Below are 27,758 nucleotides of genomic sequence, written 5' to 3'. Positions count from 1 at the left end.
GAGGTGTATATCCCCTTGATTCTATTTATCGTGATTATGTTGTCTTGTTTTTGTCCATCTGTCTCCTCTGATTAGACTGTAAGCCCATCACTGGGCAGGGTTTATCTCTATCTGTTGCTGAATTGTACATGCCAAGTGCTTAGTACAGTGCTCTGCACATAGTAAGCACTCAATAAAAACTATTGAATGAATGAATAACATGGACTGTGTCCAACCTATCTTGCATCCACCCCAGCCTGGCACATGGCAAGTACTTAACAAATGCCCACTGAATCAAAACAAAAGAAAAAAAAGACACTGGATCTAATAATTAATTTCCCTAAACAACCACTTGAAAGGGGAGTTAGAGTTATTGTTCTGTGAAAGTTTTGGTTTCATTCTTTTTCACGAAAAATGGTAATAATTAAACTAAAGAAGAGATCAACCAATGTTCAGCAGTTTCTGAAGACTGTAGATTGTCAACTCTTTATGGGCAGAGATTGCATCTATTAACACTGTTGCATTGCACTTTCCCAAGCACTGGTACAGTGCTTTGCAAATGTAAGCATTCAATAAATACCAATGAGTGATTGATTATGTTCTGATCTCCCCTGCTTCATCATATTATGTTTCCCTCCAAATAGTCTTCACCCCGTTATCAAGCAGTAATGGCAAGAAATAATGGTATTTATATACCAAGTACTGTATGAAACACTACAATAGGTATAAGATAATCATGTTGACTGAGGTCTCTGTCCCACATGGGGCTCACAATATTAGGGACAGGGAGAACTGTGCATAGAGAAGTTGTGACTTCCCCAAGGTCACACAGCAGGTAATTGGTAGATCTGGGATTACCTTCTCTTTCCACCAGGTCATACTGGATTACAATTAAGAGAGAGTGTTCATGTTTGTAAACTTGATGAGCATTTTCCTCAAGTTCACTCTAGAGGAACTAAAATACAAACATGTACACCTTGCAAGTTCCTGAAACCACACTTTTTTATGGTATTTGTTAAATGCTTACAATGTGCCAGACTCTATACTAAGCACTGGGATTTGTACAAGCCAATCAGGCTGGACAGAGTCCCAAATCCCACATGGGGCTCACAACTTGAATCCCCATTTTACAGAGGAGGTAATTGAAGCACAGGAGTCAAGTAGCTTACCCAAAGTCACACAACAGAAAAGTGATGGAGTCACATTAGAACCCAGATCCTCTGACTCCTAAATCCCTGCTCTTTACACTAGTCCATGCCGCTTCCATGTTTTAAAAATTCCTCTTATCCTTTAGATATGGCCAACATTTCCCCATGGATACAAACTTCATTGCCCACAAATTGAAATAGCAAAGAAAAATGGGAGAGATACTGTTTCCTAACAAAACAAAAGAAGAAAATGTGCCCTAGTGGAAAGAAAACATGTCTGAGAGCCAGGAGATCTGAGTCCTATTCTTGGCTCCACTACTTGCCTCGTGAGTGAGCTTGGGCAAGTAACTTATTATGCCTCAGTTTCCTCATCGGTAAAATGGGAAATTATCCCTGCTCGTCTTCCTTAGACTGGGAGCCCCATGTGGGATAGAGACTATGTCCAATCTGTTTATCTCCTATCTCCCCTAACAGGGGGCACAAAGTAAGCAGATAATAAGCATAATTATTATTGTTACAAAGTCCTCTTCTCCTAGCTTCTTTGCATTCAGTTTATTTCCAAGGTGAAACATCTCACCACCACAGAAGAGCTCTGTCTTTTCTTTAATCTTTCCACTAACTAGGGGCTCGGAGAGAATCCTTAAAAGAAAGGATAGGACTGGCTTTTGCCCTGCTCCAAATTGGGTTCTGTCTTCTGCCGTCTATTTACTTTTTTAGCATTTGAATCTCAGTGACATCTTGGGCTCCTGAAGTTTGGGTTCCATGATGAATAATAAGGGACTCATAAAAAAGAAAACGAAAGGGATAACAGAAGAACCTCAGCCTGAATCTTTAAGTAAAATCCAATCAAAAGTCAGCATTGTGCCACTAAAACAGGTTTTTTTGCCCCAAGGCCTATTGTCAATGATAACTAATCTCTGTGATTGATAACTATCTTGGACAGGAGTAAAATAATCAATATACATGCTTAAATTTTCACTGATAAAGCTGTAACCAGAAGCAAAAACTTAATTCCTCCCCTTGGTTATTGTTTTCTTTTATGTTATGAGAAGGAATATGGAGACCAGTTTCTAAGGAAAAGGTTTACAATGGAAATTTCACCATCTACTGCTCTCACTTAATAGATCTACATGTTTTATTGAAAACCACAGCTAGAATTGAACTTCAATAAAGAGTCACTTTCCCAACTAGTGTAACTATATTAAGTTTCGGGCAGACTGAACTATTGACCTTCTCTAGTGGAGGGATGCTGCTAGAATGCAGTTAATCATAAAGCAACACTACAGCTGGGCTTCTTAGAAGGAAAAATCAAGCTGGTGGAACAACTTTAACTTGTAATTGCTATAGCATGCTATGTGGACAATTTTAGATGATGGCATATTTTATTTCAACTTAATAAGGGAAGAGAAACTGTATTTCCCCCATTTCAATACCAGATGCATACTCAAAGGAAATAGTCTTCCAGAAAAAAAAAAAAACACACACACTTTCCAGATTGCTTCATAGAATTCTTATATTATGACCCATTAAGACAATTTCACATTTCCACCTTCTTAAGAGAAAGCTTGGTGAAATGCTTCAAAAAACATTATGTGAGCAATAACAAAGGTCAAGCTATGTGATTTCAGGAAAATCATACCTTTAGCTGTATGATGAAGCACGAGGAGAGGGTGACTTCAGCCATTAGAGTAATTACTAATACTTCCAACCAGACAAACCAACCAGACAAACCCTGGAGCATGTCTTTGCACTGATCACATGATTGTAATGTGTTTAAAAAGAAAAACAAAAAAGAATAGCTCTGGGCTCTGAGCAGGAAATTTTAAAAGGGAGGAGAGTGTGCTATAACACACTTTACCTTCCGTTAGTGGTTTAAAAATGAAAGTCTTGGCACATATTTGAATGGCAGGTGTGCCACTTGCCTTTCAAATGAGAAGAGCTTCCAAATCCTGAGACAGACAAACCACATAAGTCAACTTTCCAATAGATGGTCCTTCCAGACCCACCTAACATCAAGTTATAGCAATTGCAATATATAATGCGTATATAATATTGCACATTTTATCTCACAATTGCTATTGTATCCTATGTGGACAATTTTAGATGATGGCATATTTTATTTCAACTGAATAAGGGAAGAGAAATGGTTGTATACATATTTATATATATTATATATTAGTATACGTACACACACACTTTAGTACAGTGCTCTGCACACAGTAAGTACTTAACAGATACAATTGATTGAATGTATAAATGAATGAATATATCCCACTTCCCTCTCCCATGACACCTTGGCAAGCCATAACTTCACTAACGAACACCATGCCAACTACAACTTTTCTCTATGTCTCCAGAGTACTGGGGCATGAGATCAGGAGGAAAAAATGCAATGTTCAGACTTGCATTCTGATGAAAACATAATAATTCATAAAACCCTTCCAAAATTTCTCTCCAGCTGTACCTGTCCCAGCTTGAGTAGCTATTTCTTGGCCACTTTACCCTCTAGTTGAGTATAACATTCACCTTCTCATTCCATTAGAAAGCCATTAGAGTGAAACAAGCAGGCAGGATCAAAGAAAACCACCTAAAGTTCTGCATCAGGGAAATGGTATTTATTAAAGGCTTACTCTGTGCTAAATCTTGGGGTAGATGCAAGATAATCAGATTGGACAGCTAACCAAAAAATGGTCAACAGCTCAGCCCACTCCAAATATGTGTCAAGGTGTGGTGGCACTGGAGAGAGAATCCCAAAGGGCCTTGGGACATAGCATTGATTTTATGAGAATTCTTACTAGCACATCACCCAATTTACAAGGCTAATTTCGTGCCTAATAGTACTAATCTACTGTGGGATCCTCTCAAGTACAATTAAGTGATACAATTTATTGTGGGAAGGAAAGCTGATTTATGTGTTTAACTTCTTTGGGGAGGATCTACTAATAAAACACCAATTAACTGATCAGTTTTTGGTGTAACTATAATCCATATGATGATCTGAAAAGGCTGTTCCACCAGGTTTAATGGGGGAGGAACTGGAGAGAAATTCACAATTACTTCACTGTCATCCAACTATTTCAAAAGTTTGGTATTAATATACAGAGATAGAAAAAGGGAAGGAAAAAAATCCAAATGTCCACATTTCCCAATCAACTAGCTTGCACAAACTGTGCAATTAATTCTTAATTCCATTAACATTTATCTTTTCCTTGTTCTTGAGGAAAAACCTTTGAAATCTATAGAAGAAAGTCATTCTATTAATCCAGATAGGATGATAATGTCACCACTCCCGCCTGAATTTCTGTTACTAACCTTGCAATGGGAATACTCCATAAGTATTGAGATTCAGTTTGACAATCTATGGAAATAAGCAAACTATAAACCACACCTTACCATATGTTGCAATTTGGGTGTAAACAGCAAGGTTAATGACATTAGAAAACAATCTAGAAAACTGATGTCCAAACTTTCCCAAAGAGTGACAGTTTCCAATTCAATAAGAGTACTTTGTCCCTTTCCAACCACAGACACCACAAAAATATAATGCTTTTCAAATAAAAAACCTAGAAAGATCAATAAAATATTATTCTGAAATGTCAAGGCATTTGTAAATTTGAAAACTATGAGTAAAAATTATTTTCCCTTTGCCCACCCCCTTCCCTCTCCCCTCTGAAACATAAAACTGCTTATTTGTGGTATAAAATAGCCCTGGGCATTTTATAATCATATTCCAACTGAAGATAATTCAATATGTTAGCTATCACCTGTACTTTGAATATCAACATTCAAAAGCCATAAAATCAATGTTCAGTAATGTGTACTTCCCTCCCCCCCCATAATAAAAGCATAACTAGCTTTACTACACAATTTCATTTACTTGTCACCATAGGATGTTACACAAATGGCCAATTTCAACTGATTTTCAAATTGAACCCCAAAGTTGACTAAACATGAATAAAAAGAGGGCCAACGTACATTACGGAAACATAACTTGGCAGAGAAGAGAAGCAGCCATCTGAAAATAAATTGCCTCGGAAAAGAGACAGACTGAGTGTGTGCACTATTTTTGTTAAAGCAGAGATAGGAAGCAACAAAAAGTGTTTTTAAGACAAGATGGCAGCACTGAGGGGCAGGAAGCAAGGAGCAAAAATTTGAAGTGCTCAGGAGTAGAGTCTCCAAGACCAAACAAAGATTAGCTATGGAACCTGCGTGGCACAGCTAGTCAGTAACATACCCGTAGATTTTGTTAGAAGAAATTAATAAGACAGAAAAGCTCAAGGGCGCATGGACCATGGTGGGGTTGGATGGGTGTCCAGGATTTCTTTTGACCCCAAGAAGCATCCAGGTTGTAGGGCATGGCTTTGCCATATCAATCAATCATATTTATTGAGCTAAGCTTACTGTGTGCAGAGCACTGAACTAAACGCTTGGGAGCACACAATCGAACAGAGTTGGTAAACATGATCCCTGCCCATAAGGAGTTTACAGTCTAGATGGGGATATATGAGAGAAGCTGGATTCTCCACAAGGGCTAGGAGAACAAGATAGATATGGCCATAACCATATTCTCTCTCAACTAGCAAATGAACAAAATCTTTAGATTATTGTTAGGCCATGGAAATTGGGGGTTAAAAATAAACTATTTGTACAGTCATTTTCTTTAAGCTTGGGGCAAAAATGAACTCTGATTTCAAATATATATATATATATATATATATATATATGTATGTGTGTGTGTGTGTGTGTTTGTGCCTATATAAAAAATATAAATAAATAAATAAATATTTCAAATACATATAAATACATGTATATATGTACACACACATCACACACATATACACGTATTTCCTCTTTTGGGTTTTATTGAGATTGTTTTCAAAGGATTGCCTAAGGTCTTGAGGTGGAATTAAAGCCCCCTATCTGAAAAGGAGAATGGGAGTGGGAGGACAATATGGGCAATCCTGGAAGGGACAGGGTTCATTCAATTATATTTATTCAGTGCCTACTGTGTGCAAAGCACTGTACTAAGCTCTTTGGAGAACGCAATAAAACAGTAAACAGACACATCCCCTGCCCACAACAAGTTTACAGTCTAGAGATGAGCTTACAATCTGGTGGTGGTGGTGGTTGAGACTGTAGTGTCAGGAGGTTCTGCCCTCCAGGAATTTTCCCCAGACAGGATAGTGCCCTAAATGCTGAAGGGGAAGGAATACAGCTCCTCCCTGAGGGCTGCTCCTATTGACTCACCACCTGAGGTGGGACAGAACTGGGGGAGGCGGAATGAAGGAGGCTGCCTGAAATGAAGACTGGAGAGAAACAGAGAATGGAAGGCAAGGAGCAGGAGCAAGTAAAAGAAGTAGCTGGATTGCAGCAGATCCACCAGCAATTCTGGATAGGGACATATAGACACACACAAGCACTTCCTTCCCTTTTCCCAGTTTAGTTTATGCACATATCTATAAATTATATGCATATTAATGTCTGTCTCCTGCTCTAGACGGTAAGCTTGTTGTGCACCGGGAACATATCTACCAACTCTCTTGTATTGTACCAAGCACTTAGTTCAGTGCTCTGCGCACAGTAATTGCTCAATAAATAACATTCACTGATCTACTGATTTAGCCCCAGATAGAAATGAATCCCTGGGAAAGGGAAGGGGATCGAGAAATCAAAATAAAATTAGGCAAAAATCCAGAAAATCCTGAAGAAATGCTCCATTCCTATGAAAGTCGATTTTTAAATGGTACATCAGAGCTCTATTTTGTATGGGGGAGAGTAAGCATAATTCCCACTGTGTACTCAAATGATGTTACCCCGTGTCAATGTAAAACCGCAGCAGCTCTTCAATCTTACCTGCACATTTGGTTCTGGTGATGAGGGGTGGGCCAGGCCGTCCCGTCCCCCCTTCACCGGGCCTCGTGAGCAGGACGCGGATCTCATATTCGGTGTCTGGGTCTAAGTGCCACAGTTTATACGTAGGCGCGTTGACTGCGTGGGTCTCGGTCCAGGATCCTGAGGTCATGCGATACTCCACTTCCTTCAGGATAATCGGCCCGTCGCCGATGATGGAGTTGGCATTCAGCTGAATCAGCAAATAGGTGGGTCCCACACCAAGTAGCTGCGGGGGAGCTATCGGTCGAGGTGGTTCTAGGACAGAGAGAGAGAGAGAGAGAGAGATGGAAATGTGCAGTAATGAGGGAAACATCCCGAATCATTGGTGATGGGTAACAATTCTCTTACGCCAAACAGCCTAGCGCTCTTTGGAGAGAATGCAAGACTTAAGCAGCAACATGAGGTAAGAAAACTAAGACTTATGTGTAGCCTAGATTGGTCAAGGAGTAGAATAAACTTTTCTGGTGACTTGTGTTCTAGAAGCTTGGGCAAATTGGTTCTTCATCAAGAAGGCCACTTCTTTCCAGGTGATAAATCATTTGGTTTTCTGTTTGGTTGTCTGTGCTGAGCCATAACCTCCGAAGTTTTAGTGAAGAGCAGTGTTAGAAGATGCTATTAAAATTCTTAGGAGAAGCAACTAAAATACAATATTCTTATAATGTACTCTCCCAAGTGCTTAGTACAGTGCTCTGCACACAGTAAATACTCAATAAATATGACTGACTTACTGTGCCTCTCTCCCCAGGTCCCGAGAGCTTTGGCCAGGCAAGTATTCTTTGGCCGTGCATGTATTTCAGCCCAACTCTGCATATCCAGAATGTAAGGAACAAAGTAAATTATTTGAGGGATATGGAGAAATTCAGGATGCATGGAAATGAGAGGAAGAGATGACCTTATGATGGATGTCACCAATCACCATGCACAGCAGTATTGTTAGACTGACACTTTATGTTTCCTGACACATGGAAAATGAAGCAAATTTAATAGGATTTTCTACAAACTGCTCGAAATAAATCTAATAGCTCCACGAAGAAACAAAGTCTGTGCCTTTCTTCCTCAAGAATCTAAAAATACTACATATCATAAAAAGTGATCTAAATTACTAAAAGGAATCTTCACTCAGATGCAAAGTTTCATTTGTTTTTAATGGTATTTGTTAAGTCTTTACTATCTGCCAGGCACTGTACTAAGCACTAAGATATATTCAAGCTAATTAGGTTGGACATGGTCCATGTCCCACATAATAATAATAATGAGAATAATAATAGTCAAATTTGTTAAGTCCTTACTATGTGCCAAGCACTGTTCTAAGTGCTGGGGTAGTTACAACGTTATCAGTTTGGATACAGTCCGTGTCCTGCATGGGGCTCGCAGTCTAGGTGGAGGGAGTGGGGTTTAACCCCCATTTTACAGATCAGGAAACTGAGGCACAGAGAGGTTAAGTGACATGCCCAAGGTCACAAAGCCAAGTGGTGGAGTCAGGATTAGAACTCAGGTCCTCTGATGCCCAGGCCCCTGTTCTTTCCACTAAGTGACACTGCTAAATTCATCAGTGACTGGGGATTCATCATTTGGGCAACAATGTAGTCCCTACAGCCTGGCAACAGAAGGAAAATATCAGATATCTTAAGTTTGGAGAACAGACTGATTTATCGGTACATATCAACATACTAGATACTGGAAAGCACAGAGGAAAAGAGCTTCCAGGTAGAATGGGGAGAGTATATCCCTTTGGGGGCAGTAAGAAAACTGCTGAGAAATCAAAACATTGACAGCTACTGGATCTTAACTACTACCCCTCAAACTTCCCGTTCCCTCCCTAAGAAAGCAGATGCAGAAGCCCAGGTTGATAACTGGGTGAGGTGAGTTGGATCAATGCGGTATCCTCCTGGGAAAATATGGATTCAATTTTGTGATTTTTACATTCTCAGTCTGGTCCTCTGAGGATAATCAACAGATCACCTCATTGATAGTATGGTGTGGCAGGCCACCTTTGGGAGAACGGTAATCTCCTTCAGGGACAAATGGAATGGAGCCCTGGAGTTCTCCATTCAGTATTCCCTGCAGACACAAGTCCACATCCATCAAGAACCTCCTAAACGACTGTCCTTCTGATCCCTTCTTGCTGGCAGACTGACTCGGTTTCTCTGGAAAGAAGCTTCAGTTCACTGGGCTCCTCTCCTCAACCGGAATTCCTTATTAAACATATGTGACTTCAGGAGGTCGGGGTCTGAAGTCCCAGGGACACAACCATCTCCATTAAATTGCCATTCGATATATTTCAAGGACGGCACGGTTCTGAACTATTGTTCCAAACTTCAGCGGCTTCCACATCTATTTCAAAGCAAACTCCTTGATTAACTACATGATTATAACAAGTGAAACTCAGCATTAATGAGACCAATACACCACTGCATATTAAATTTTTATGTTGGAGGTAAAGTGTAGCCCTATATTAGCATATGCACTTTGTGTTTAGGCTCTTGAGGACAAGAAGCCTTATTTATAAAGTCTCTTCCCATTTCAATAAATTATGCATGAATTTTAATCAGTTAGAAAATGAACAAGTAATTGTTCTGCGGCATTATTAATATTCTTCATAGCATAATACACTATCAGACCCAGAGGTATGGTGTAACCAAAATTGCAGAAATACACTAGGCACCAAGTGAAGTATGAAGTCCCAATATACCAGATAAACTTTTCCAATGTTCCCCAATTAACTTTCAATTAATGACTCTCATTCATCATTCTTTAACCAGAACTATCTAAAAAAACCTCTTCATTATAAGCAGAAATTGCATCATTTCATTTTATATATAAAACACGCTTATCTAAGAAAAAATGAAAAAGTAGCTTGAAATCAAGCCTAGTCCTTTTCTGGGTGATATTTACACCAGTTGCATAAAAGTTGGAATTCATTATAATGACATTCTGCACCTGGACATTAAATCAAACTGTGTGAATACTATTTTATGGGAAAACAAACCACCCTGAGAATGCTCCAAGTTTGATGGCAGTCATGGGTGGTGCCCCAAAGATAATATTAAGATGGCTACAGTGATTGTGTTCAAAAGTCAAGTCGACCCAGGCGGATTTCCAGTTTTCCTCCTAGTTCTAGTGGTTTTAAATATAGATCTCCCTGGCCAATGGTCTTAAATCAAAACCACGCTGGTTTGGTGGAAAACCAGCACCTCCAGCAAGCCCTTGAGAGGTGGTGATTTCCATTCCATGCAATCAAATTTGCTTGACTGAAAGAAAAAAAAAATTCATTAATTCAATAGTATTTATTGAGTGCTTACTATGTGCAGAGCACTGTACTAAGCGCTTGGAATGAACAAGTCGGCAACAGATAGAGACAGTCCCTGCCGTTTGACGGGTTTACAGTCTAATCGGGGGAGATGGACAGACAAGAACAGTGGCAATAAACAGAGTCAAGGGGAAGAACATCTCGTAAAAACAATGGCAACTAAATAGAATCAGGGCGATGTACATTTCATTAACAAAATAAATAGGGTAAAGAAAATATATAGAGTTGAGCGGACGAGTACAGTGCTGAGGGGATGGAAAGGGAGAGGGGGAGGGGCAGAGGGAGATGGGGGGAAAAGAGGGTTAAGCTGTGGAGAGGTGAAGGGGGGGCAGTAGAGGGAGTAGAGGGAGAAGGGGAGCTCAGTCTGGGAAGGCCTCCTGGAGGAGGTGAGTTTTAAGTAGGGTTTTGAAGAGGGGAAGAGAATCAGTTTGGCGGAGGTGAGGAGGGAGGGCGTTCCAGGACCACGGGAGGACGTGGCCCAGGGGTCGACTGCGGGATAGACGAGATCGAGGGACGGTGAGGAGGTGGGCGGCGGAGGAGCGGAGCGTGCGGGGTGTGCAGTAGAAAGAGAGAAGGGAGGAGAGGTAGGAAGGGGCAAGGTGATGGAGAGCCTTGAAGCCTAGAGTGAGGAGTTTTTGTTTGGAGCGGAGGTCGATAGGCAACCACTGGAGTTGTTTAAGAAGGGGAGTGACATGCCCAGATCGTTTCTGCAGGAAGATGAGCTGGGCAGCGGAGTGAAGAATAGACCGGAGCGGGGCGAGAGAGGAGGAAGGGAGATCAGAGAGAAGGCTGACACAGTAGTCTAGCCGGGATATAACAAGAGCCTATAGCAGTAAGGTAGCCGTTTGGGTGGAGAGGAAAGGGTAGATCTTGGCGATATTGTAAAGGTGAAACCGGCAGGTCTCGGTAATGGATAGGATGTGTGGGGTGAACGAGAGAGACGTGTCAAAGATGACACCGAGACTGCAGGCCTGAGAGACGGGAAGGATGGTCGTGCCATCCACGGTGAAAGGGAAGTCTGGGAGAGGACCGGGCTCAGGAGGGAAGATGAGGAGCTCAGTCTTACTCATGTTGAGTTTTAGGTGGCGGGCCGACATCCAGGTGGAGACATCCTGGAGGCAGGAGGAGATGCGAGCCTGAAGGCAGGGGGAGAGGACAGGGACAGAGATGTAGATCTGCGTGTCATCTGCGTGGAGATGGTAGTCCAAGCCGTGAGAGCGAATGAGTTCATCGAGGGAGTGAGTGTAAATGGAGAACAGAAGAGGGCCAAGAACTGACCCTTGAGGAACTCCAACAGTTAAAGGATGGGAGGGGGAGGAGGCTCCAGCGTAGGAGACCGAGAATGACCGGCCAGAGAGGTAAGAGGAGAACCAGGAAAGGACGGAGTCTGTGAAGCCAAGGAGAGATAAGGTGTGGAGGAGGAGGGGATGGTCGACACTGTGGTCCAGCATCTTCTGATCCCAATTTTTGCTGTTTGATGGGCCAAACACAGGTGATATCTCCTTTGAAAGGCTCAGAGGGCAATCCCGGTGGCTTCCATTGCTCTGGGAGGGTTCTGTGTCTTTTGTTTACCCCATAGCATAAACTTCACACAGTTTTACAGATCTCTGAAAATCCTTCTGGAAAAAGTTGGGAGGGGACTAGGAGAGAGCTGACATCAGAGATTAGGAAACCAGACACTCAATTATGATTTGTCTGACTATTCCAATCAACTACAAGGCTGGTAACACACACATTAGCTAGTCAAGGCCTCAGGTGCCTCTCCTAGCTTCATCATCCCCCATATTGACTATGCACCAGTGAGCAGACGAAGTCATTAAATGGTCATCTACTGGAAGGCAGAGAGCATACTTTGCACAGAGTAAGCGGTCCATACAAGCCAATGAATGAATGCCACTGCTTAATGGACATTCAGAAGTAGTATAGAACATGAGCCTGGAATTCAGAGGACCTGGATTCTAATCCTGACTCCTCTATTGCTCTGCTGTGTGACTTGGACAAGTGACTTAATTTATCTGTGTCTCCGTTACCTCATCTTTAAAATGGGGATTATGACTGTGAGCCCCATGTGGGACAGGGACTATATCCAACCTGATTAGCTTGTATCTATGCCAGTACTCAGCACAGTGATTGGTACATAGTATGCACTTAACAAATACAATAAAAATAAAGTTAAAATTAAAAAAACATGATTATCTTGTATCTACCTCAGTGTTTAGTACAGTAGTAGGCACTTAGCAAGTGGTTAACAAATATTGCAGTAGTTATCACTACAATAACAGTAATAATATGCACTACTTAATACTACGGTAGTTATTATAATAAGAAGAAGAAGAACTGACACCTATCCAAGAGGAACTTACAGTGTAATGGGAAAAACAAACACATATGTTGCCCAGTATATAATATAGTCAAAATCAATGTGTGAATAAAACAATAATGATAATAACTGTGGTATTTACTAAGGGCTTACTGTGTGTCAAGCACTGTACTCTGAGCCAGAACAGATATTATAAGCAGATAGGACAATATCCTTGTCCCAGATGGGGCTCAAAGTCTAAGAGGGATGGAGAACCGACATCTCCCCATTTTCACAGATGAGGAAACTGAACTGCAGAAAAATTAGGTGATTTGTCCAAGGACAGGTACTTAAGGTACCTATAGAAGAACTCTCAAAGAAAGGACTGGAAAGAGCCTTCTTTTTACTGGTTACCTCAGAAGTTTGCATATGTACATCAAATCTTTCTTAATGACTATTCGGATATTTGAACAATCCTGTCTGTACTACTTGGTATATAACCAAGCATAAACCATCTACATATGGCTATTGACTAACTGGTCTGAGGAGTTAAAAACAGCTTCTTACATGACTGGTAGGATCTAAGCCATGAGTACAAACAGGTTGTTAAAAGAATCTGAATGTAGCATACTGAGCTCAGAGTCACCTTAGAACTCATATGTTTCTCTGTTCACTTGTTTTTCTTTTTTCTCATTCATCTCTATTTAATCCTTCTTTCAGTAAGCATTAGTCAATGTGCCTGCTTGTTTCCCTTACTACTTTTTAGGGAGAAGCAGTGCTACTTAATGGTTAGAGCACAGGCTTGGGAGACAGAAGGACCTGGATTCCAATCCCAGCTCCACCACGTGTCTTCTGTGTGACTTCATGCAAGTCACTTCACTTCTGTGGGCCCGTTACCTCATCGGTAAATTGGGGATTAAGAGTGTGAGCCCCATGTGGGACAGGGACTCTGTTCAACCTGATTAACTTGTATTTACCTCAGCACTTAGAACAATACTTGGTATAGAGTAAGTGCTTAACATATACCATAATTATCATTATTATTACTATCTCCTCAAGGGCTGTAGAACACACTCATTAAAGTGTTTAGTGCGTACTTAACACAATACTTATTAAGCAATCAGTACAGTGCTTAGACCATGCTGCTGTGGCTGATAGTGTTAAGTGTGAGGGATTATTGAGAACCCTTTAGTGGGGCATGGGTCCTTCACTCTCTTTCTTTCAACTCTGTTCCATCAATCAAATAGTCAGCTGAGGACACCAAGTCTGAGGGTGCTAAGATGGAGTTCTGTCAGGACACCACGAGACCTCCCTTCCCCCCATTACTGAGAAGATGATATTGACAACAGATCCAGCAGGGTCCAGCCCAGCTCAGGCCATCATCTCAACACAACTGCCCCTGAGGGAGAAGTTTAACAGAGTGGCATTACAGAAACTTGTGGCCTAATTTTGTTTTTTTGACACTTTTAATGCTGAAATAATCTTCACAGAGGAAAATTCACTTCTTCCCGCCACAGACTTCGCTGCTTGTTGATCTTTCTGACACCGATACATGGCAGAGACATACGCTGTTATTTAATTAAAGAAGTTAGTGGACTGAAACAATGGAATCCTTTCCAAGCAATTGCTGAGTGACCAGGAGAATCAAATGATTTATTCTGACTTGTACTGAAGTAACAGAGCCTCAGAGCTCTTATTTGTCTTAATCACTAAAGGTCAATTAAGGAAAAGAAAAATAATTCAGCATTTTTTCCCAGGTGTCATGAAGATCTATGTGTGGGTGGTTTAAAATGCTACTTAAAACTATAAATGAAAAGGAGGTCCAAATGGCAAACAACCTTAGGCCTCACTTTATTTTTGTCCAGGTAAGCTCTGTGAATATGTTAACACCAACTGTACAGCTGTTCTTTCAAACAGGAACTTCATCTGCCTGGCATGATATACCCAATTCATGTATGTGAATACAAAATAACTGTCCCAAGTGTGCCATAGCTGAAAATGCTTAATCTCTCTGATGTGGCACCTTCTGCTTGGCAGTAATATGTAAATTGCTACCTTTTGCATCCTACCTGATTTACTCACCACAATATGAATATGCCACACTAACTTTGTTATCTGTCCTGCAACGAAAAGGCACACAAGTGTGTCGTTTTAGTTCTGCTAGCAGAAAGTGTAAATATGGCTAGGATCAAATCAATCATATTTATCGAATACTTGCTGTGTGCAACGGACTATACTAAGCACTTGGGAGAGCACAGTATAACAGAGGTGGTAGATGCAATCCTTGCCCACAATGAGCTTGCAGTCGTAAAGGGTTAGAACAGTGACTGACATATGGTAAGCACTTAAAAATACCATTTAAAAAATCAACTTGGCTTGATTAGGAATCATTCTTTATTTTTAAAGAAATCATATTTGTTAAGCGCTTACCATGTGCAGACACTGCACTAAGCAATGGGGTAGATACAAGGTAATTAGGTTGGATATAGTCCATGTCCCACATGGAGCTCACAATCTTAATCCCCATTTTACAGATGAGGTAACTGAGATCCAGAGAAATAAAGTGACCTGCCCCAGGTCACACAGCAGACAAGTGGCAGAGTCCGGATTAGAACCCAGGTCCTTCTTATTCCCAGGCCAGTGCTCTATCATGTAGACTACACCACACCTTCATTCATACCTTTTAGTACATTCTGTGTGCAGAGCACTGTATACTAAGCTCTTGCTTTTCCCAAAAGAAGAGTTAGGTGATCAACAAAACTTAGCCAAAAAAATCTGAAAAAAAATGTTTCTTCATTATTATAGTGTTTTGTATCGGTAATATTGTCTTCTTGGCAACTATTTCTAATAGGTGGAATTCTAATATATTCTGTTTAATGAAGTAGGCTATCTGACTAAAAATGCTAAGAACCTTTCTATTTAAATATAAATTCTAAGGAGAAGATGCTTTCCAGAATATATTTTTCTGTTTCTGATTTTCTGATTTGAACCCAGGTCACAGATGAAAAACTGACGTTTTTGTCCTGCTTCCCACATTCATATTAAATTCAGGACATATTAGGACCAGAGAGTTCATAAATCAATAGTTCACTCTTTTGCTCTTCAGTGTAAAAATGCCACCAATAAAATTATTCTTGCCTACAGACGAATGTGTGCAAAAAAAACTTTCAATAAATTTGGAAATGCTTCATAAATGTATCATCTGCCCTGCCCCATAAGAAATGTAACTTTTACCATATAAAACACACTGTTGCAGTTTCCATGGCATAATGGATAGAGCACGGGCCTGGGAGTCAGAAGGACCTGGGTTCTAATCCTGGCTCCACCACATGTCTGCTGTGTGACCTTGGGCATGTCACTTCACTTCTCTGGGCCTCAGTTACCTCATCAGTAAAATGGGGATTAAGAGTTTGAGCCCCATGTGGGACAGAGACTGGTCCAACCTGATTAACTTGTATCTAACCCAGTGCTTAGAACAGTGCTTGGCACATAGTAATTTCCTAAAAATATCATTATTGCTATTATTGTTATTATTAATAATATAACAAATGTGTGGTTGTTAATGAATATCTGACTACTTCAGACGGCTTTCAAGCCAAGTGCTTAACTCCAGGGTATGACAGATGGGCACCAGTCTCACAAAGCACTAGATTTTTTCATTCAGAGGTAAAAAGAACAAAGCTACAGTACTAATTTCTGATAGTTCCATTGTTTATTTTAAAAATTATCAAACCACCTATTGGTTGAAGAAATGCAACCAGAGAATACTCCTCACAATGCTCACTAACTCACTAGCTAGTTTCCGAGACAGTGGAAAAGCAGTGTGACAGTGGAAAGACCATAGTGCTGGGAGTCAGGAGATCTGGCTTTTAAACCAAGCTCCACCACTTGCCTTCTTTGTGACCTGGAGTTAGTCACTTCACTTCTCAGTGACTCTGAGCCCCTTGTGGGACAAAGATTGGGTCTGGCCTGAATATACTGTATCTATCCCAGCTCCATCACTTGTCTGCTCTGTGTTTTTGGGCTAGTCACTTCACTTTTCGGTGCTTCAGTTACCTCATCTGTAAAATGAAGATCGAGACTGTGAGCCCCCCTTGAGACAGGGCCTGTGTCCAACCTGATTTGCTTGTATCCACCACAATGCTTAGTATAGTGGCTGGCACAAAGTAAGCACTTAATAAATATCATAATTTTAACCCAGCACCTAGTACAGTGCTTAGCTCATAGTAAGCATTTGAGACTACACTTACGGCTATTATTACCATCTGGCCATCAGGAACACTTAAGCTAATCCAGTCACCCAGTCAGAGCCCTCGCTCTAATAAACAATTCCTGCCCAAATTACCCAACACGAACCCACAATTCAATTCCAGGAGAGAAGATCCTAAGAGAGAAGGAGGGTGAGCACTTGGAACTCACTCTCAATCATATTTATTGAGCACTGAACTAAGCACGTGGGAAAGTATGCTAAAACAGAGTTCAATAGATACGTTCCACTCTCCGTATCTTTCACTGGTTCCAAGGCTTTTTCTTGGGACACTGACCTGGTGCACCTGCCCATTTGGCTGAAGGCATGAATGAGTAAGGGGGAAAGTTCATCTTAAGAAGTAGATACAGAATATTAGGCCTGCCGGTCTCAGGCATAAGCAAAGAGAGGAAAGAATAGGGGCACCCTGGCAAACACATTTAACTGAAACCTAGCCATGTGTTTTTTTTTAATTAATGGTACTCATTAAGTCCTTACTATGTGCCAGGCACTGTACTAAGCATTAAGGCTGATACAAGTTAAACATGCCCCACGTGGGGCTTACAGTCTTAATCCCAATTTGCAGATGAGGTAACTGAGGCACAAGAAGTCAAGTGACTTACACATTGGAGGTCTCCCTCCCATTCAATGAAGGAATTCTATTTCATGCCCAACCTCCAACTCCAGTTTGTTCTCTTTCCCCAAATATATCTTACAGACTTGTTTTGTGAGTCAACAAGATTGCCTTAGGGAAACTGAAAACAATGACTTTCTTCTCTTATAGATAGGACTTAGTTTTTCATACTGAAATGCCCACAGATATACAAACACATTTCTCTCTCATTATTGGCTGTATAAATCCACTAATACGGATTTAGACATCTCTCCTATAAGTTCCTTTTTCATTAGGACCATCTTTCTGCATAATATAAACTGTACTAGGAAAGCAAATGGGCTTCATCTTTGAACCTTGACTGCTTTGGCAATCCAAGTTGTTTAATCAGTGTCTCTGAATGTTCCCAACAAGAGAACGCTAGGCATGGCCTAGTGGCTAGAACATCTGCCTGGGAGTCAGAAGGTCCTGGGTTCTAATCCTAGAGCTGCCACTTGTCTGCTGTGTGACCTAGGGCAAGTCACTTCATTTCTCTGTGCCTCATCATCTGTACTTTACTTCATCTGTAAAATGGGCATTAAGACTGTGAGCCCCACGTGGGACAACCTGATCACCTTGTAACCTCCCCAGCGCTTCGAACAGTGCTTTGCACATAGTAAGTGCTTAACAAATGCCATCATTATTACTATTCTCTGGGCCTCAGTGACCTCACTGTAAAATGGGGATTAAGACTTTGAGCTTCATCTGGGATAGGGATTGTGTCCAACCCAATTTGCCTATAACTACTGCAGAGATCAGAACATAGAACACACATAAATTCTACAATTATTATTATTCTAAAGCTAAGCTGTTTTTGTGTGGCAAACAGAATCATAGCCCATGTGCTTCAAGGAGAAACTGCAATCTTTATGGTGTAACATATCCCACTCTGGACTCTGTGCTCATTATGGGCAGGGAAAGTGTCTGTTGTTATATTGTAATCTCCCAAGTGCTTAGTACAGTGTTTTGCACACAGTAAGTGCTCAATAAATGCAACTGATTAATTCTAATCTCACCTAGTTGTGGCACCACAGCTCTTCTTCCCACTGAGAGGCACCATGACCCCGACAAAAAATGTTCAAATTGAGGGAAAGGAAGAGACACACAGAAACCAACTGAAGCAAAATGACCCTAATCATAACACTGATCTCCTCCCAGGAAAGGAAAAAAAAAAGGGGAGGTTTTAGAGGAGGAAATCAGGATAAAGGACGTTGGGTAAAATGATTGGGGAAACAATTCCTGCACCCATTTATTTTATTTTAATGGTATTTTTTAAGTACTTACTCTGTGCCAGGCAGCATATTAAGCCCTGGGGTAGATACAAGGATGATTGAGAAGCAACATGGCCTAGTGGCAAGAACTAGGGCTTGGGAGTCAGAGGACATGGGTACTAATCCCGGCTCCACATTTGTCCCCGGTGTGATTTTGGGCAAGTCACTAAACTTCTCTGTGCCTGTTACCTCATCTGCAAAATGGGGATTAAGACTGTGAGCCCCACATGGGACAACCTGATTACCTTGTATATACCCCAATGCTTAGAACAGTGCTTGGTACATAGTAAGTGCTTAACAAATACCATTATTATTATTCTTATAAACTAATCAAGTTGGACACAGTCCTGGTTCCACATGGAGATCACAGTCTTAATCCCCATTTGACAGATGAGGCAACTGATGCACAGAGTATTGAAGTGCTCATGTAGCAGACAAGTGGCAGAGCTGGGATTAGAACGTAGGTCCTACTGAATCCCAGGCCCGCGGTCTATCCACTGAGCCATGCTGCTTCTCATGCTTATCCCCAGAACTGAAGAGGAATGTGAGAATGAATGGATTCTTTGGGAAACAACTTCAGACAGGTGAATGCCTGACTACCACATAGAACAGATGGCTGTTGACACTTGAACCATGGAAAACAATGTATTTTACATTTTCAACTACATTGTGATTAATAATTTGTACCTCCTCGGGACCCCTCTCAGGGTCACAACTGGAGAGTTTCCACTACTCTACTTGTCTCAACTATAAGAGGGAGAGTCAAGCAGAGGTCTACCCATTCCACTCCTAATTTGGGCAGTGGTTGGCGAGTGAAAGGCAATCTGCTACAAGTCAAAACTCACCCATGGTGGGCAGCAGCGGCATGGGAGAGTTGAGGGTGGAGCCTTGGGTTTACTGCACGGAAGGGGGTAATGATAAACCACTTCCGTATTTTTACCAAGAAAACTCTATGGATCCACTACCAGAAAGATTGCAGATGGAGAGCGGGGCGTTCTGGGAGAGATGTGTCCATAGCGTCACTATGGTTCAGTGACAACTCGACAGCATAAGACAAGACAAGATCTCCTTAGGAGGCATCAGTATCACTTTCTTCAGTTTAAAGCTAAGATGACGATCCCAGAAATAACTCACCCAAGCAGGTTTTGTAGGAGGGCTGAAATGAACGAACCACTTCTAGAACTATTCTAGCGCACACCACTTAACTAGTCCACAAATGGCACAGTATCCCGCCTCTGCCACATGTCAGCTGTGTGACTTTGGGCAAGTCACTTAACTTCTCTGTGCCTCAGTACCCTCATCTAAAATGGGGATGAAGTCTGTGAGCCCCACATGGGACACCCTGATTACCTTGTATCTACCCCATTGCTTTGAACAGTGCTTGGCACATAGAAAGTGCTTAACAAATGCCATCATTATCATTATTATTCTGGAGAAAAGTCACCTCAGATATAACCATTAAGGGGGAGGAAAATCAAACCAGGACCATCACTCCACCCTCAGCATATGCCAGTCCCTGAAAAGCCAACAAGACAAAACAGACTTGCAGTACCTTCTAAAGTGCTTAGTACAGAGTTTACTATGTGCCAGGCACTGTGCTAAGCACAGATGCTGATACAAACTAATCAGGTTGGATGCAATTGTCTGCCGTGTGACCTTGGGCAAGTGACTTCACTTCTCTGTGAATCATTAGCTCATCTATAAAATGGGGATTAAGACTGTGAGCCCCATATGGGACATGGGCTGTGTCCAACCTGATTAACTGGTATCTACCTCAGCACTTAGTACTGTGCCTGGCACATAGTAAGCACTTAAATGCCACAAAAAAATAAAAGAGCTACCACTACTTAATCATCACCTGCAGGTTCACTTGGGGCCATTAGTAATTGATGTCACGTGGGAAGTGCACAATGTTAGTTTGGTATCTTCAATGTCGCACTGTTTGGAGGAAAGAGTCAATGCATTTATGGGTTGTTAGTTTTCTTTAAGTCCATGCAAGACTGGGTTAAAATTGTTCCCAAAGTCATTACACACGACTTTGTAATACTTTCAGAGTGAGAACTTAGACTATTAAATTGTTAATTGGAGCCCATGCAACAGTTTATCCGCTACTCCTAGATACAGGAATCTGACAAATATTTCTCCTTAGAAATAAGGAGTGTTTTAAGTAAATACACTTATACAAAAACGCGACTATTTTTATCATAGGCACAGATAATTATACCACTTTATCAGATCTTTTTGTAAACACCCACTGTAAAAACTGTTCTTATTTACATAACACTTTATAATCTAGGACGGACAAAGTGTAACATCACAACTGTAGACTTGTTCTCCTAAAATGAATGAATCTCCTACCACTTGGTCAGGATTTATGATGCAAAATTTCCACCAGATTTTCCAGCCTCTGCGAGTTCTCAGCCTTGCCTGGTTTTAAATGTTACAATGATAAAATACTCCAGGCTCAGTGCCTTTATTTCCATCTCTGCCCTCAACTGGTTGCCCAATAAAAACTGTCAGTCTCACATGCTTCTTGATGAAAGTATTTGTATCCCAGGCATTGAACTGTATATTTCCGTAGTTGAGCTCCAGGGGACGCAGCCCACCCTCTGGAGGAGCCATGGGAAACACTTCTTCTCTCCTCTCCTGCCCCTGGATTGGTCTCCGCTGCCTGATTTATTATTATTAGTGGAGTAGTAATATTACCACTAATACTACTACTGATAATAACTATAGTATTTGTTTAGCACTGCCTCGGTGTCAAGCACTGCTCTACTTGCTGGGGTAGATTGGACACAGTCCCTGTCCCACATGGGGTTCACATTTGATATGACATCAGTTATGATGAGAAACTGCAGGTTATGATTAAGCAGTGGTAGCTATTTTATATTTTTTTAGTGGTATCTGTTCTGTGCTTATTACGTGGCAGGGACTGTACTAAATTCTGAGGTAGATACAGGTTAATCAGGTTGGACACTGTCCATGTCCCATATGGGGCTCACAGTCTTAATCCCATTTTTATAGATGAGGTAACTGAGGCACGGAGAAGTGAAGTGACTTGCCCACGGTTACATAACAGACAAATGGCAGAACTGGGATTAGAACACATGTCCTTCTTGATTCCCAGGCCTGTGTGCTTTATCCAATAGGCCAAGCTTGATTTGAGTAGAGATAGCATGAGATAGAGATAGATAGAATCCAGTAGGTGGATTCTACAATTGCTCATACAGTGCTCCTGCTTTGCTCCTGAAGATAGCCCTTGGGAAGTGCTTTGGGAGAGATCTTTTAGGAAAATGTGGCCATCTCCTGCCCCAACCCTGACTCTAAATGGCTCCCACCCTGAGATAAAAAATTGCACTGTCCCACACCCATTCTTCCAGATATGTTTTCTTCTTTCTCTCTTCAGACCCTTCTAGGGACCTGAAATCAAGTTCCACTACTACTTTCTCTCTTGAAGGGTGAGCTCTGGATGAATCACTTTCTGGGAAGGGGGCAGGCAAGCAGTTAGCTTGTGAGCATCCTACCACTCATGGACACCACCAGGGAACTTTATAAGCAACAAGTCCAGCCTCACTGCTTGAATTTTGAAATTACTCTTCCAAGAAAACCAAACTTCTTAAAATATGAAAGGCATAGTGTACTAATGCAGATACTCGAAACCAGAATGTACCGACAATGGATAACATAATTTGGGGAAAATAATAATAATAATGGTATTTGTTAAATGCTTACTTTGTGCCAGGCACTGTACTAAGTGGTGTGGTAGATACAAGCAAATTGTGTTGGACACAGTCCCTGCCCACGTGGGGTTCACAGTCTCAATCCCCATTTAACAGACGAGGTAACAGGCCCAGAAAAGTGAAGTAAGTTGCCTAAGGTCATACAGTGGACATGTGGAGGATATGGATTAGAACCCACGACTTTCTGACTCCCAGGCCTGTGCATGATCCACTAAGCCATGCTGCTTCTCTTTTTGTTTTCTCACTAAAACAATGTGAGGAAGAAAGAGAGAGGGGGAAGAAAAAGCAGAAAAAGGTTGGAGGGATGATGGAGAAAGAGAAAAAAGAGAACAGTGGGAGAGAGGATGGGGCAGTGGTGGAAAAGACGTGCAGACATAAAAAATGAAATTGGATTTCAGTGTTTCTACATCTGTTTCAATGATATTCTCTCACAACAGCCCAATCATTCACATTTCCTCAGCAGATTTTCCTCAGCTGCTCAGTAGGAAAATGACTTCTAGTTACCACAAATACTCTTCCGCCTTCTTTTGTGCTGCCTCCCAAACCACCCCAAGCAGATTCCAACAAATATATATATATAATATTATGTGATATATCATACATATATTCATTCATTCAATCATATTTATTGAGCCCTTACTATGTGCAGAGCACTGTACTAAGCTCTTGGACTGTACAATTTGGCAACAGGTAGAGACAATCCCTGCCCAACAACAGGCTCACAGTCTAAATGGGAGAGACAGACCACAAAACAAACAAGACAAAACAAGTAGCCTGGCGAACAAAACAAGTAGTCTATATTGGAGGGGGCAGGAAGGATGGGTGGGATGTAGTTGTGAAAGGTCATTAACCTTAGGCAAGTGATCAAAGCCCTTTGGAATACATCAATTACACCTCAACGAGTGATAGGGGAAGTCTTTGTGTATGAAAACTTCTCAATCTCTTTAAAAACACCCTCAAATTATTCTTCAGCCAAATGATTAAAGGTCACTGCTATGTCATGAGGCACATTTTTTTATGAGATCAGTTCAATTATGATTGCCATGACAATTTTGAGCCACAATTTAGACATAGAATCTAATTATCCATTTCATTTTCATTTATACCTCATGGGCTAGATCATTTATCATGTTTCATGATAATGATCAGAAGGCACATGGAAAGTGATTTCTGGAGGTAACAAATTACCTACCATATTAGCATAGCTTACAAGATCCTGTCAACAACTACTATGCATAAATATGAGGCAATTAAATTTACAATGTGCAGGAGTGCTTGATATGCTCCTTGCTTCTTTAACAGCTGCCAAAAATTGGGGTTGGCTAAATTCAGCTTACCAGTTGGGTGGCTTTAGTAGAGTAATTTAGTTCTTCATAACAAATCAGGAATCATTATGCCACTGGAGCACCAACAAGTAGGCCGTGCTCAGTGGCAGAAGATCTGGAGGTGGATATTTCATCATCTTGCATTATTGTGTCTTGCCACTAAACCATCCATCACAGCCTGGGACAGCTGGGAATGATAGCATTGGACCCTCACATTACTGCTCCTTCAACTCAGTCTCATCCATCTTTTGCATCATTCCAAGTCCTGGCAAATCATCACCTCCCTACTGCAAATCTGAGTGTGAACCTGTAATGCCTTTAACCTCTAGTGCCGTGCTAATAATCATTGATTTCTCTTTATGGCCAAATCACTGATCAAAAGCTACCCTGGCTTCCTAGCCCAGAGGTGGATACATAATAAAATATACACAAAACAGCCTGGCTATTCAGAAGCTCATTCATTTTAGAATCTCACCTCTTTTATGCAGTGCCAGTCTCCAGCATTTCATTATACCTTTTTTTTAATGATTTGTAGATTTAACATGTAGAAATATAGATAACCCGAGAAACACAAAATTGGATTAGAAAATGTAAGGTTCCTATTGAAAGCATAAGAAAACTAATGACAAACGTGCACTGACAGAGCATTTTAACCATAAAATTAGCATCACATCGCTTAACACGTTGAATCGCTGAGCTGCTTTCAAGTGACTGAAAACCAAAAAACATTAAATATTTCAACACACAATCCGGAATCCATGGGCACCTTGCACTGAAAGATAAACTTGGGTTTCTACACAACGATGGTTAAAACTGGCTTCTCGGAGCAACCTGAAGCAGGGTGCTAGGTTATATACCACAAGTTACCCAAGGCGCCAGTGTGTTCCTGCAGCTCCATTTGAATGCTGCTATAAAAGTTTAATAAATCAAAATGATCAAAATGCGCCTGGTGGCAGGTTTGGGAGTTGGTTTCCAATTCAAATTCTCTTTAATATATGGCTTCCTTGACATCTTGCATTGTCTGCCATCTAGGTTGAATTCCAACTACCTCCCTTTTCATCATTCCCTAGCATCAACCAATCTGGTGGCCAGAATTACTTTCTCACAGTCCCGCCCGATGCCCTAAAATGACAAGTCTAGTGGGGGTTTTGCAAGCAAGAAAATGACGGCAGGGAAGAGCTCTCTGCCTACCTTTAAGTAAATATTTTTCAACCACCCACTGAAGTGAACAGTGTTTCATACAGGGATGAGAAGTCTTGCTGGTTGCAGTCTTAAAGAAAAAAGGATTCTTTTTTTTCTTAAGAAGGGGGAGAGGAAAAACATGTCAGAAACAAACACAAAGGAGTAATCATGGGGGACATCCAGCTCTGAACTGCAGCAAAGGAGGTGGAGCCCGGATACAACATTTAAAGAGGGATTTCTTCAAGCTGAACTCCACTGTTCTCATGACACAACACAGACCCCAAGCATAAAAAATTCTAATAGCGTTTGTGCAAAAAACATTAAAATAGCCACATATATAGATTTTTAAATGTTTCCTAAGACCTTGAATTCTCAAACTTCAGAATCTGTTAGCCTTAAGTGCTTGGTACAGCGCGCCTATCATCCTTCATATGAAGCAAAAACTCTTCACTATTGGCTTTAAATCTCTTCCTCACCTTGCCCCCTCCTACCTCACCTCCCTTCTCTCCTTCTACAGCCCAGCCCACACACTTCATCCCTCTGCCACTAACCTGCTCATTGTGCCTCGTTCTCACCTGTCCCGCCATCGACCCCTGGCCCATATCCTACCTCTGGCCTGGAATGCCCTCCCTCCTCGTCTCCGCAAACTAGCTCTCTTCCCCCGTTCAAAGCCCTACTGAGAGCCGACCTCTTCCAGGAGGCCTTCCCAGACTGAGCCCTCCCTTTCCCTTTGCTCCTCCTCCCCTCCTCCTTGTCCCAACTCCCTCTCTCTGCTCTCTTCCCGCCTCCCCGCCCCACAGCACTTGTGTATATATGTAAATATTTATTATTCTATTTATTTTATTAATGATGTGTATATATCTATAATTCTATTTATCTATTTGGATGCTGTTGATGCCTGCCTACTTGCTTTGTTTTGTTTTCTGTCTCCCCCTTCTAGACTGTGAGCCTGTTGTTGGGTAGGGATTATCTCTGTTGCTGAATTGTACTTTCCAAGCGCTTAGTATAGTACTCTGCACACAGTAAGTGCTCAATAAATACGATTGAATAAAATGAATGAATGAATGAATGAAAGTAAGCACTCATTAAATACCACTGATTGATTGATTGCCATTAGGTGTTCTTTTGCCCAGTGCATTTGGGAAAGGGCACAGGGAGAAGATGGTGATTTGGATATGGTGAAAATTATAGTGATTAAGACCATCCCACATACAAGCACACAGTCTCCCACGTACTTGAATTAGAAGTATATTCATTCCCTCCAAAGTACTTTCATATCACTTCTTTTGTCCTTACAACATTCCTCTGAGTGAAGGAGAGGCAGGTAAGATTATCTTCATTTTTCAGGTGAGGATAGTGATGCCCAGAGAGGTTAAATAACTTGCACATGATCATACAGACAGGAATTAGAACTAGAACCCTGGTAGACCGTAAGTTCCTTATGCGCAGGGAGTGTGTCTACCAACTCTGTTACAATATACTCTCCCAAGTGCTTAGAGAAATGCTCTGAACATACTAAGTGCTCAATAAATACCACTGATTGACTGATTGACTCTGACATTCACGTTCTTTCTTCTAGACCTTCTTGCCTTCCCAAAGTCTGTGATAAATGGTTAGAAGCACCTCTCTCCCTCCATTTTATATACAATATTTTGAATCCCAGTGCAGGACATTCCTTTAACAATGCATTTTATCCCTTGAACACTGTCTCTCCAACCTGCTAACACAATCCATCCCCAAATCCTCTCTTTTTTTAAGTTTCTTTTTTAAGTTCTTACTCTGTACTAAACACTGGTATAGATATAGGAAAATCAGGTTGGACACATCTGCAATTTATTATATCTGTCATTTAATTATTTAAATGTCTGTCTCCCCTACTAGACTGAGAGCTCATTGAGGGCAGATAATACATCTGTTATATTGTAGTCTTCCAAGTGCTCAGTACAGAGCTCTGCACACAGTAAACACTAAATAAATATGTTTGACTGATGGTCCATGTCTCTCATGGTCTTAATCCCCATTTTGTGGATGAGGCAACTGAGGCACAGAGAAGTGAAGTGACTTGTCCAAAGTCACAGATCAGACAAGTGGCAGAGCTGGCATTAGAACCCAAGTCCTTCTGACTCCTAAGCCCGTGCTCTATCCACTGGACCACACTGCCTCCCTTCCACTTTTAAGGAATTAATTTCTATGCAAGTAAACTTGTTGAGTGGTCTGAACCTCAGCACCATCCTTTCAGAGAGGAGTTCCCACCCCTCATGTCAGTTGAGGAGAGTGGAATATCCCACGTTGGATGCTCCCATGTGCTTAACAGCCTTGGCAGCCTTGTTCCTGCCTCCACCCTGGCCCCCTACTCCAAAAGGCTGCTGGGCAGTGTGGGAAGGAGGCAGGCTAGAGGCTACATTCAAGCCCTCAGCCCTGCTCTTGCTCTAGCCCAACCCTCAGGGCCAACTCAGGGAAAATTCTACCCATATGACTGCCAGTGCCCACCAGTTATCACCCCATCTCCCTCCTACCTTTGCTTTCTACACTCCTTAAATGAGCTGTTTATACCCCCTGCCTCCTCTTACTGTCCTCAACCCCTTACAGTTTGGCTTCCGTCTCCTCCACTCCCCTGAAATGTCCCTCCTCCAAGGTCACCAATGTTCTCCTTGCCAAATCTATACTAATCCTCCTTGATTTCTTAGCTAGCTTCAACACTATGGACCACCCCC

The 27,758-nt window shown here is 41.5% G+C and overlaps 1 protein-coding gene across 11 annotated transcripts in view; it reads right to left on the bottom strand.

Annotated features, from left to right (window-relative positions):
• The window catches only part of PTPRK (protein tyrosine phosphatase receptor type K), a 614,361-nt gene that overhangs the window by 236,494 nt on the left and 350,109 nt on the right, over positions 1 to 27,758 (bottom strand). For all 11 annotated transcript variants that reach the window (XM_029054054.2, XM_029054062.2, XM_029054075.2 and 8 more), the window contains exon 7: positions 6,981 to 7,274. In XM_029054054.2, coding sequence (XP_028909887.1) covers positions 6,981 to 7,274 — 294 coding nt within the window. The remainder of the gene's footprint in view (positions 1 to 6,980; positions 7,275 to 27,758) is intronic.

This window comes from Ornithorhynchus anatinus, chromosome 2, assembly GCF_004115215.2.
Source record: "Ornithorhynchus anatinus isolate Pmale09 chromosome 2, mOrnAna1.pri.v4, whole genome shotgun sequence".
Taxonomy (NCBI): Eukaryota; Metazoa; Chordata; class Mammalia; order Monotremata; family Ornithorhynchidae; genus Ornithorhynchus; species Ornithorhynchus anatinus.
This window is presented reverse-complemented; position numbering and strand designations above follow the sequence as displayed.